This window comes from Eucyclogobius newberryi, unplaced genomic scaffold (assembly GCF_026437365.1).
Source record: "Eucyclogobius newberryi isolate DKJ021-1_F unplaced genomic scaffold, fEucNew1.0.hap1 SCAF_3, whole genome shotgun sequence".
Taxonomy (NCBI): Eukaryota; Metazoa; Chordata; class Actinopteri; order Gobiiformes; family Gobiidae; genus Eucyclogobius; species Eucyclogobius newberryi.
Genome location: NW_027315945.1, coordinates 17,033,048 through 17,045,944, shown reverse-complemented (window position 1 = coordinate 17,045,944; position 12,897 = coordinate 17,033,048). Strand labels below are relative to the sequence as shown.

At 38.4% G+C, this 12,897-nt stretch overlaps 1 protein-coding gene across 1 annotated transcript; it reads left to right on the top strand.

The window, feature by feature from the left end:
* Window positions 1-52: 52 nt before the first annotated feature.
* Window positions 53-11,444, top strand: abhd5a (abhydrolase domain containing 5, lysophosphatidic acid acyltransferase a). Its single transcript, XM_072460102.1, has 8 exons — window positions 53-145; window positions 1,706-1,786; window positions 2,608-2,693; window positions 4,200-4,575; window positions 7,752-7,906; window positions 8,509-8,620; window positions 10,358-10,544; window positions 10,987-11,444. Exons 1-8 carry the CDS (start codon window positions 114-116, stop codon window positions 11,074-11,076), a joined length of 1,119 nt encoding a protein of 372 aa, XP_072316203.1. The 5' UTR covers window positions 53-113; the 3' UTR covers window positions 11,077-11,444.
* Window positions 11,445-12,897: the final 1,453 nt, after the last annotated feature.

The following is a 12,897-nucleotide window of genomic DNA, read 5'->3' as shown; positions in this document are numbered from 1 at the left end:
GAATACAGACACACATACATTTAAAAACCAACGCACCCGAGCCACTGTGGAGTTGTGTTGACGTTCTACGTTGGTCACGTGACCGGAGAAGTCTACAGCGTTGTTGTGGAGCTATGGCCGAGCGGGAGGTGGCAGCGAGTAGAGGGTAGGTTTTTCTGCTAAAATCACGTTTATTTACCCGTTCTATTCTATGTCAGTGTAATATACGTATGTTTACATGTGTCATGGACTTCAGGTTTGTTAATAGTACGTTTTTGTATCTGCTTTATTATCCTATAATTACACCAACACTGTTATACTTGTGAACATGTGTTTCCTATAGCTGCATTATAAGTGCGTGTCTGGCTGTGACATAACGTTTTCAGTCAATGGTGACACTAATCAGTGTGAATGTAGGATCTATGAGGGGTTGTAGGCTGCTGACCTTTATTACGGTAATTACTAGAGCCAAGTGACATGTTTGACTCTATAATGGCCAGTTTAAATAATCCCAGAATCAGAATTAGAAAAGCTTTTTTTTTGCCATTGCCAATGAACAAAATTCACAAACATAGGAACTTGCTTTGGTGATTTGGTGCAACATAAAACATTGAACAATGATAAAACAACATATTTGAAATAAATAAGAAAAAAACATTTCAGTCTGTTTTCTGTATAGGGTTGTAATACTATTACTAGATAATATATATTTAGTGGAGGGTGAAACGGGGATTTACTGATAACATAATGTAATAATGCATATTGTCACTGTCCATTACTATGTTGTCAGAAACACACCACATGTTTTGTTTAGTTTTTGCTTAGTGATAATTAAAACTGTCTATTGCAAAGAACCATAATAATAATAGGGCTCCATAATACAGGCTCCACAATACTACACACACCACACTAAAGTTTAAAGTTTTATAAATGTATGTATCTATTATGAAGAATAACTAAATTAATTGAAATGTCCTTCACATACCCAATATAAAACATATATTGTCTTTTTTCCACAGGTTCAGCGTTAATGCTCTAGGCAGCAGATATTTAAATGTATTAAATCTTCAGGTTTGAGTAAATTTGTGTTTTTAACAGTCACAATGCTGCGTCTCTTATCAATATGCATATATTTTAGAGTACAGTCCTAGTGACTAATAAATGGCTTGAATACTATGGATGTATAAGGACCTTAACAACAGTGTTCTCTGCTGAATGTCCTGGTATGTGTCCTTGGTGAGGGTAAACACTATCAGGAGCCTTTGATATTTACCATGCCCATGAAATCCATTCTACAATAAAAAATAACCTCAGGACTCAACTTAAAAATTGACAAATTTAAAAGACAATGGACAAAATGGGACAATTATCTTAAACCTGATATGCAGTAACTCTTCTTTATGTGTGTGTGCGTATATGGGCTTTCCTCTGATGCCACTCCTTTATTTTCAACTTTTGCTCCTTTAACTTATGTTCTCCTGGGTCCTGCTTTGTGTGTGTGTGTTTTTTGTGTCCTGTTTTTTCGTTTTGCTAGCGTTTGTGTTTTATTCCCTCCTCTTTTGTTATTGAAAAAAAGAAACTCTATTATATAAATCTCTCCTCTTGTGTAATTATTCACAAGAGGAATTCTGTTTCTTAGCCGGTCAGCGGTGCTGTAAACAGCCTATGCCCTGATTTGTGCTCTTTGCCCTCATATACTTTTTGTTTCACTCTCTTCTGAACTCAGGGTCATTCACAAAGTGCTGGCTGCAGCTGGAGTTCACAGTCTTGTCAGTAATGCTTGGGGATACGTGGACTCAACTATAAGGTACTATAAGGTTGCTTGAATTTACAAAAAGCCCATTTAATAATTACATTTTGGCCTAGACTTTGATTAACTATATTCCTCTCAATTTTCAATATATAAATAATAATAACAGCAAATATAAAAAACAGAATGGTAAAGAAATGTTTATTAAACCTTTATATCACAGAAGGTGAATACATCATTATTAATTAATTATTCAGATTTGTTTATGTTCAAATAAAATATAGTATAAGTTATTAAATATATATATATATAATTATTATCATTTTTCATTACAAAAGGGCCGCTTTGACATGTCATAAGGTTATACATGTTGTTGTATGTATGTAAGTATAACAAATATACTTTAGAAATAATAATATTATTTTCCTCATATTATACAACTGCGTAGGGTTCAAAATGATCAATAATCAGATGGTAATCGATTCATCACATTTTTATCTTGAAACTAGATACTCATTTGAGCATGCATTGATACTAAAAAATCACTTAAACAGGACAAAATGTTAGCTTTTGTGAAGAGTTATAGAATGATTTTGAGCTTTATAAGAATTACTTTAGCACCACATGGTAACATGAAGACAACACTGTACTTAAAATGCTATAATTACATCCTATATAAAAACTTGTTTTTATTCCATTCTTGTATCGAAATTGAGCCTATTCCTTATTATTGAAATTGAGTTTGAAGTTTTTTATATTGGGACTAGACTACAACTGAGCTATATTCAATACCTTTTATATTTATATTAGTTCAAATCGTTTTTCTAACGTCGTTTCTTTGATATTGTGTCTCTCATGTGATGTTGTGCTCTCTCGAGGTGGTGCTGGCTCCCTAACTGGCTGCCGTCATGGTGCCCCTCTTCACTGAACCAACTGAAGACAGCAGAGGAACAGATGCTGCGATGTAAGAGACATGCAACTTTGTATTCTGTGTATGTTTCGTATGTGTTAAAATGTCACAGTACTTGACCTGTTTGTATGACTATGTGCAATCAAAATGAAATCAGTGCTTCCTTGATTGCTTTGTGGCGTCATGATTAGCTCTGCCCCCTAGCAAGGCCTTGAGCGCCTCCTGTGTTACAATGTGTCTGTGTATGTACTATGCCAGTGTTTCTCAATCTGTGGGCCGCATCTTATGATACATGGGGCCTGCTGCAATTTGACTTCTTGTTTTATTTAAAGACAAAGCTATTTTTCTTGTCTTTCTTTGTGTTAATCATTATTTACAACTACCTTATCCACAGTTTCCCACTTGCAGATTCACCACATCAAAATTGGGACTAAACCAGGACAGAACCTGAAACTAAACCTGGACTAGATCAGGACTAAACAAGGACTAGAGCAGGACCAAACCACGTCCACATCGGAACTAAAATGGGCTTAATTTAGGCCCAAATAACTACAAGTGTGAACAGACCCTTTGTCTCATTTCAGATCTGGTTTAGTGTCACTTTGGTAACGTTCATTTTGTCCTCAGTCATGATGTATATCTTATTTCCTTTAGTCAGACAACTGTGTAGTGAGATGCTTTTCACATGACATGTTTTGGCTGCTAACTGTGAGCAAGGAAGTGAGGCACAGACACCATCAACCGGGATGAAGGAGCGTTCCTCCTCTCGCACACAGGACACTCTTCTCCGAGGACCAGCGGGCGACAGGGGGCGTGGTCAGTCTGAGGGACCTGCCAAGTCTGTCAGGAAGAAACAACAGCTGATAATTGACACGTCACCACCGAGACCGGTGACGGTTCTGAAGATGGTAGCAGCCAAAACACTACAAAGTTGTCTGACTAAAAGAAATAAGATATACTGGTATACATTCTAGCTTGATGTCATTTTAGACGCTTAATTATAATTTAGACCATAATTATATTTAATCAGTTAGATCGGGTAGCCAAATATTATCTTAGGTTAATAACCACTTTACTATACATGTATAAATTATGAATTTTAGTATTTCTCATTTGTTCAATTACTAATCAAGTGCAATATGTATAGAGTAGGTCGTATAGACTGATACAAATGAACAAAGAGGCATTTTGAGGTTATATTAGTTATTATTGATATCACCAGTCTGTGTAGTATCTTTTATTCCAAATGATGAAGTTGCATGCCAAATGGAGAGTAAGTAGCAAGGCAAGTAGTATTAATATTTGAATTTTAGTATGCAAAGCATACATATAAATGTACTTAAATATTCAGTCGGTTGTGTTCATATTCTAGTAAATTCATCCAAAGTACTCTGTCCTCCAGCTCAATTTTAAACTTCTATCATTGTTTGCTGTGCTGATTCAATATTTAGCACTATGTTGATGTAAGCTTTTGAGCCTGAATTGTTTCTGTATTTTTGTCTGTATCGTGTAGCACTGAAGTGGTTGCTATTTCTCAATGACGTCTTCCTCTCTCTCCAGGCGTCTCAAGCCCTTTCTCCAAACAGTACGTCCCCATTTCCAACAACAACCGGCTGTGGACGCTCGCCTTCTCCAGCGACCCGCTCACACGCACGACCCCCTTGGTTCTCCTTCATGGTTTCGGAGGCGGAGTTGGACTTTGGGCTCAGAATGTGGATGTCCTCTCGCAGCACAGACCGGTCCTGGCTGTAGACATGCTGGGATTTGGACTCAGCACCAGACCGCAGTTCTCCACAAAGCCACAGGTGGCAGAGGAGCAGTATGTGGATTCCATCGAACAGTGGAGGAGGAAGTTAGGGCTGGAGACCATGATCGTGTTGGGACATAACTTTGGTGGTTATCTGGCTGTGTCGTACGCCATTAAATATCCAGACAGGTGAGTGCACTGGAAGAAAGCAACTATTTCACATGTTCTCTATTATTATTATTATTATTATTATTATTATTATTATTATTATTATTATTATTATTGTTGTTATAGATACATTATTTGAAATGACATCACTTTGCAGAGAACAAGCTGTGATTTAGAGGGGGGTCTTTCTCAATGGACCATTAGGAAATAATGTTATCCATAAAAAAGGGTAGGACATGTTTTTTCTTTAATTTGAACAATTCCCATTTTAAGTTTTATTTTTACTGACCTGAACATAAGCAATAGACTTTTAATATTTGTCACTTAGCACTAAAAAGTAAGTCAATTTCCTTTCCTTCGAGTCTGAACTCTCCAAACCACATGCTTTTACTGACAGAGAATTAAAAAATACCCAATCTGATCAGCGACGAGTATAAATAACTGGATCTCCAATCAAATCAAGCTTTATTTCTTTTGCACTAACAACACGCTACACTAAAAGTCAACATTTAAATGAAAAGCTAAAGAGGAAAGATCTGTTTCAAGAGCTGACTTAAGAATAGAAAGTGTTGCACTGTTGAAGGGGCCGTGCTTTTTCCACAGTTTTGGAGAAGAAGTGGCCCCTTAAGTTTCTGCTTTTGTTTTTGGGACCACTAACCAGGAATGATCTGCTGACCGGAGAGAAGGGCAGATAAATATCAATTAAAATAACACAGCCTTACATTTTTATTATTATTATTATTATTACTTTTTTTCCTGATATTGTATATTCTTTTGATTCTTTTAATGCCTGGTATGTTTGGAGAAGTCTCTACCAAAAAGTTACTTAGCATTCCTTGGATTTTACTTTCAGTCATTCATTTGCCATATAATTTTATTTAATAATTAGAAACAGCTCTGATGTTTATTCATTTTTTTCTTGTTTGTTGCATGCCACATAAAGAGACATCTCTCTACCTTTAGGAGCAGCTCAAAGAGAACAGATTATCTTATTGTTATGGATATCAAATTGCTTTCACAAATTGGTTTATCCATCATTGGCAGTATGCATGCATGCATTCTAAGTGCATTGTCCAGAAGCGAACAGGTACAGTGTTTTGAATAATGACCCTAACATGGGCAGAGCAAATAGCAGCACTGGATGTTATTTTTCCCTGGATGTAGTCGTGCTGGTGTGGCCGTCTGTAGGCGCTGGCAGACCAAGATAACAGCTCTGCCCTCCAAGTGTCTGAGCCTCTATCTCCCACTCACCATCTCCAGCACAGCACAGCCGCTCCTCCCCAGGGACGCCCAATCCCTTATCAACTCTTTGCATCAGTAACGCTTAAAATTCACTTCTGTTCCCTCCTGTTCTTTTCTTTCTGTTATCCTGCTATTTTACTGAATAGCCTTTAAGTTATTAACAGAGATGCTCCTGACCTGGGGACATTATGTTGTTGTACTAAGCCTGACTTCATGGTCCGACCGTGAATAGATAGCTATATTTAAATTAAAAACACAATAGTTCATCATAATTGCATATTTGTCATACACCAAACTGGGTGATGTTATGTGTCTTTTACTGTTTGCAAATGAAGCTAAATCCCATTTATTGTTTCATATGAAATAGCTTTTGAATTGCATTATTTTAATAGACTTTAAGAAATGTCTGTTTACATTTGACAATAGGAAACCATTTGATAATAAAGTGGAATTTGACTAATTTGCAAATTGTAATGAGGAACAATAATGAGCAAAACTGTGTCACATTGTCGTGTTAAAATACACCACACCACATGCCCCTGACCTGTGGGGTGGCCCCAAGGGTCAATCCTGGGTATTGTGTCTAAACCAGATTTGGAGAGACTTATCCATGCTTTTGTTTCCAGTAGATTAGTCTACTGTAACGGCCTGCTCACTGGCCTCTCCAAACGAGCTGTAAAACAGCTGCAGTACATCCAGAACGCTGCTGCTTGGGTCCTGACTAGAACCAGGAAGTACCATCACATTAGTCCTGTTCTCAGGTCTCTGCACTGGCTCCTGTGGCTCAGAGAAGAGACTTTAAAGCAACTTTAATAGTATACAAGTCTCTCCATGGCCTAGCACCAAAGTACATCTCGGACATGTTAGTGCCATATGAACCATCTCTGACTCTGAGGACCTCAGGGACCGGCCTCCTGCTGGTGCCAGAGTCAGGACTAAACATGGACCGGCCTCCTGCTGGTGCCAGTGTCAGGACTAAACATGGACCAGCCTCCTGCTGGTGCCAGAGTCAGGACTAAACATGGACCGGCCTCCTGCTGGTGCCAGAGTCAGGACTAAACATGGACCAGCCTCCTGCTGGTGCCAGAGTCAGGACTAAACATGGACCGGCCTCCTGCTGGTGTCCAGAGTCAGGACTAAACATGGACCGGCCTCCTGCTGGTGCCCAGAGTCAGGACTAAACATGGACCGGCCTCCTGCTGGTGCCAGAGTCAGGACTAAACATGAACCGGCCTCCTGCTGGTGCCCAGAGTCAGGACTAAACATGGACCGGCCTCCTGCTGGTGCCAGAGTCAGGACTAAACATGGACCGGCCTCCTGCAGGTGCCAGAGTCAGGACTAAACATGGACCGGCCTCCTGCTGGTGTCAGAGTCAGGACTAAACATGGACCGGCCTCCTGCTGGTGCCCAGAGTCAGGACTAAACATGGACCGGCCTCCTGCTGGTGTCCAGAGTCAGGACTAAACATGGACCGGCCTCCTGCTAGTGCCCAGAGTCAGGACTAAACATGGACCGGCCTTCTGCTGGTGCCCAGAGTCAGGACTAAACATGGACCGGCCTCCTGCTGGTGCCAGAGTCAGGACTAAACATGGACCGGCCTCCTGCTAGTGCCCAGAGTCAGGACTAAACATGGACCGGCCTCCTGCAGGTGCCAGAATCAGGACTAAACATGGGGAATCTGCATTTTAGTTTTATGCAGCTAAAATCTGGAACAGTCTTCCTGAAGATGTGAGACAGGCTTCTACGTTGTTCTCTATGTTGCTCTAATGTTCAAATCCAAGCTAAAATCTGTTTTGTTTAGCTGTGCATATGACTGAAAGAACTTTATTTGCTCTCTTCTCTTTTATGTTTTGTGATTTTATACATGTGTCAAGCACATTGATTTGCCTTGTGTACAAATTGTGCTTTACAAATAAACTTGCCTTGTCTTACATGTGTTTTATCTTTGTGTGTAGAGTAAAGCACATCGTCCTGGTGGAGCCATGGGGTTTCCCAGAGAGTTTGGACCAAAGCGACCCGGAGAGCACCATCCCAGTGTGGATCAAAGCTCTGGGAGCCATGTTCAGCCCCTTCAACCCTCTGGCTGGCCTCAGACTGGTCGGGCCACTAGGTGAGAGCCAAGGATCACACAAGACACATTATAATGTGTGATCTTAACAGGCTGATGTTAGAGGGAGGTCAATAGTCATGGCCATGTATTATAAAAGTGAGTGGAATTATGAAAAATGTATGAAAACTTTATAAATGTTTAAATGGCTACAATAATTGCATAGGTGAAATTTGGAGAGTGTTAGGTTATATGTCAAAATTGAAACGTTATGGTCTGATCTTTTCTTTACTAAAAGCATTCTATATATTAAAAAAACACCTTGTCTATTTTTTACTTTAAAAATAGCATGAAAGTCCCAAGAGACTCAAAAAAACATGCGTTTGTCTTTCCAAACTTCTCAGCCTTTTCAAATCTCCCACATTATTTGCTCTTAAACTTTAATTCCAGATAGATTTCTATTCCTATCACATTTTTTCATTAAAAGTTGAGAGCCAGTGAACTGTGAACTGCAAAATCTTAAGCTTTAACACTTCATTTCCGTATGGCTGCCTGCCCTCTCAGTTCTTCCAAATCATGTAAAGGATAATGATGTGTCCTTGTTTCTTAATAGATACATGGTTCATTATGACGGCTGAGCATCTCTGTCCTCTTCTCTCCTTTAGGTCCCACGCTGGTCCAGACCCTCAGACCAGACTTTAAGAAGAAGTTTTCCTCCATGTTTGACGACAACACAGTGACAGACTACATCTACCACTTAAACGTACAAACACCAAGGTATTATCTATTTAGTTAACCTCTTAAAAGTCCAGACGTTTGAATTTATTCTTCATTTATTCCACGTTATATCTTTCCAATTATGTTTGCTCAGGATCTTCACATTTCTATCATAAGCAACCATTCTTTTATTTGATTTAATATTTATTTTATAAATTAGGAATTTTATAATTGATATAACTTGTATGTCATCAATAGCAATACTTTTATAACAGAAATGTCTGGATAAGCATGCTTTTCAATGTACACATATAAAAGTAAATGTGGATGTAATTTTACAACATTTCAACATATAAATTACCTTTTTTTTTTTTTTTTTAACTTTGTTATTGATCCATACATGCTGTTATGTACAACATCTTGCTTGCATCCTGTCCAGAGATCTAATTTTAGTGATGCTGGCTTCAACTTTGCAATGGGACACAACAGATGCTCAGTCTAGTGTCTGTCAGTCCTTACCTCAAACAGCAGATTTACTTTATATTTACCCAAATGTATGAAATATATTTTTTTAATCTGCTCACTAAAATACCACATTCCGGTATTAGTTTTTGTAGATTATTTACGTATAAACTGTGTAAATACATGATGTTATTGTTGTTGTTGTTGTTGTTGTTGTTGTTGTTGTTGTTGTTGTTGCTGTTGCTGTTGCTGTTGCTGTTGCTCTTGCTGTTGCTGCTGTTGTTGCTGTTGCTGTTGCTGCTGTTGCTGTTGTTGCTGTTGCTGTTGCTCTTGCTGTTGCTGCTGTTGTTGCTGTTGCTGTTGCTGCTGTTGCTGTTGTTGCTGTTGCTGTTGCTGTTGCTGTTGTTGCTGTTGCTGTTGCTGTTGCTGTTGCTGTTGTTGCTGTTGCTGCTGTTGCTGTTGCTGTTGTTGCTGTTGCTGTTGCTGTTGCTGTTGCTGTTGCTGTTGTTGCTGTTGCTGTTGCTGTTGCTGTTGCTGCTGTTGCTGTTGCTGTTGTTGTTGTTGTTGCTGTTGCTGTTGCTGTTGCTGTTGCTGTTGTTGCTGTTGTTGCTGTTGCTGCTGTTGCTGCTGTTGCTGTTGCTGTTGTTGCTGTTGCTGCTGTTGCTGCTGTTGCTGTTGCTGTTGTTGCTGTTGCTGTTGCTGTTGCTGTTGCTGTTGTTGCTGTTGCTGTTGCTGCTGTTGCTGTTGCTGTTGCTGTTGTTGTTGTTGTTGCTGTTGCTGTTGCTGTTGCTGTTGCTGTTGCTGTTGCTGTTGCTGTTGTTGCTGTTGCTGCTGTTGCTGCTGTTGCTGTTGCTGTTGTTGCTGTTGCTGTTGCTGTTGTTGCTGTTGCTGTTGTTGTTGTTGCTGTTGCTGTTGCTGCTGCTGCTGCTGTTGCTGTTGCTGTTGTTGCTGTTGCTGTTGCTGTTGTTGCTGTTGCTGTTGTTGCTGTTGCTGCTGCTGCTGTTGCTGTTGCTGTTGCTGTTGCTGTTGCTGTTGCTGTTGCTGCTGTTGCTGTTGCTGTTGCTGTTGCTGTTGCTGTTGCTGTTGTTGCTGTTGCTGTTGCTGTTGCTGTTGTTGCTGTTGCTGTTGCTGTTGTTCGCTCCATGAAGAGAGCATTTACATTGCCAAATAGGACAAAATGACAAAAAAATCTATGTTCTTTCCAGTTATTTTTTGCAATTGAATATTTGTACGTAAACACACCAACCTATCTTTGTTCACAGGCTGTCAAACCCGCCTAGGACAAGGTTATATTTGAACAGTTTGTGATCGTGAGAACACTCTTTTGTTTTGCAGTGGGGAAACGGCGTTCAAGAACATGTCTCTTCCTGACGGCTGGGCTAAAAGGCCAATGCTGCACAGAATCGACAGACTTCATCCTGAAATCCCCATCTCCATCATCTACGGCTCCAGATCCAGTATAGACAGCAACTCAGGCAGCGCCATCAGAAACATCAGGTCCTCCTCACGAGTGGATATCATTGTAAGTTACACACCCCTTTGGAGTTGAAATGATTTAACTATATATAGATATGTATTATGTATTGAAAGGAGCTGGGTTTATTACATTTATCTTCTTCTTGTTCCGTATTTTCCTGCTGATAATAAACACGTATTTATCTTTATTTTTTGGGTTTTGTTTGTTTGTTTTCTTGTTCTGAAAATGGTGCTCGCTAAATGAAATACCGGTAGCATCAACAATGAATTATAAATATTACAGTGTTTATTTAAATGTATTCCTATGTCAACTTCAAATAAGATCTTGCTTTATTTAAAATTTAGAAAAACTAATTTGTGGTTATGTTTTTCATTTAATTTCATTTAAAGTATTTTTAAACTGTTATAGTATGTCTAAATTGTACATTCATTGGTCAATTATTAGTCTCTTAAATTGAAAATAAAAGTCTTAACTGGTCTTTTTACAGACAATCCGTGGAGCTGGACATTACGTTTTTGCAGACCAGGCTGAAGATTTTAACCAGACAATTTTAGAATTGTGTAAAAACGTGGACTGAATCACAAACTGTTACTGAAATGTGGAAAAAAAGGGCAACAACTATAACTGCCTATGAGACGTTACAGGATCTTGTGTAACCCGACTATTTGGTATTTTAACAACACTTTTTATTTGAACATTATGTTTGTCAATTACTCACATTCCTACAGGAAATGCCAAACACTTGCGCATTATGCTCGGTGCCTAATGAACTAATTTATTGATATATTTATGCTCATTAACAGTAAATTGCCTCTTGCTAATTAAGGAATAATGTGCTACACACATAACCAACTAGCCTCAGCCTAATTTACATATGATTGTCTAAATGCAATAAATGTATACTGTGCAGTCAGCTATATGTTCATTATAAATGCACTAATCAGATCATGTAATTTTGATTTGATTTTATCACTGTAGAAGCAGAAAACTGTGATTCACTGTGTAAACAATCATTTCTGTTGATCTATTCCCTGACCACTGCAGACTGCAAACACAAAAGCTATAGTTTGGAGGTGAGCTGACCCAAATGCTCCCACTACTTTTTGATTATTAAACGCACATTTGACTGCTCACTCGCTGCCTAAAACATCCCAAACGAGTGACATTCCGTTAGTGGCTGTGTTATCTCGCCATGATTGGTGCACGTTTAGAGGAATTAGCATTGCCAGACTCAAACTCTCAGTTACAGCCTTGCTTCCTGTTCTTCCTGTATTCTGATAGGACTCTTCAGCGATAAGAAGCACATATAGAGTTTATTAATAGTCTATATATTGTCTTGCATTTTTTTTTGGGTCGAAATCTCTGATCTCTTAAGAATAACATTATAGTGTCTATGACAGGTTGAACTACTAATTGATTTAAATGTTTAATTCCAGGTTATAAAATCATGACATCACATTAGAAAATTCTGTAAAACATGTTTTACACAGGGCCAAAAGTCCTCTTAATGTCACAGAAAATTATTATTTATCAAACAAAAATAGCATTTGTTTTTGACTGTTTCAAGGTTCAGAAAACAGTATTTTTGTTTTATGTAGTCTCAGTGCAATGTTATAATGTTTTGGAACTCTGTTTCCTGTCAACTTCTAATTTTTCAACTTCTCAAACTGGCACTTGATTGGTGTAAAAGCATCTTTTATTTACAACAGGTTTTATTCCACCAAATAAAGTCAAAACTAGGAAATCATAAAAAAAAACATATGCATCATTAATGCATTTTAATGTTAATTTATCATGTCAAGAATTGTTTCATTATTGTGAAAAGCGTAATGGTTCAAATGACAGCCAACATACTGTTTTATTGTGACTAAAATAAACATGGAAGTGGAAGAGAGCGCTGGCTCCAAGAAGCCTGGCTGCTACTGTCAACCACAAAACCATATAGTATACAACACATCTATCTAGGACGACGTGTATGTGACCCACTTGGAATCACATTTTTCTGCATGAAAAATTAGGTTTCACTTGGATAATATTTTTTCAGGTTTTTACATTTCTACTATTACATTAGGTGGCCCACTCCAAATATACAATTCAATTTGCTTTATGTGTAAATAAACAAAACATGTATTACCAAATCTAGATGCTTACATTTTCTACACTGTATGGAATATTAAAAACTGTTTAATACTTTACATAAATGAAAACAAATATGTATTACTTTGAAAACTCCATGAACAATTCGTCAACCGCACCTACCTCTGCCTAATGAAATGTAATGCCTGCTTCACACAGCACTCAAAGCCAAGTGCCTTTAAATCACCACAGCATCTTTCGATAGAAATATGTAACTTACAATGTTTCTTCTGCCTTTGAATTAAGGAAAATCTTCAGTTTA

What these genes read in the sequence shown, in the direction of transcription:
- abhd5a (XM_072460102.1), top strand. Translation starts at nt 114, where the DNA reads ATGGCCGAGCGGGAGGTGGCAGCGAGTAGAGG. An exon ending in GAGGTGGCAGCGAGTAGAGG is followed by an intron (nt 146 to 1,705) that starts GTAGGTTTTTCT and finishes TTCTGAACTCAG; the next exon opens with GGTCATTCACAAAGTGCTGG. An exon ending in AGAGGAACAGATGCTGCGAT is followed by an intron (nt 2,694 to 4,199) that starts GTAAGAGACATG and finishes CTCTCTCTCCAG; the next exon opens with GCGTCTCAAGCCCTTTCTCC.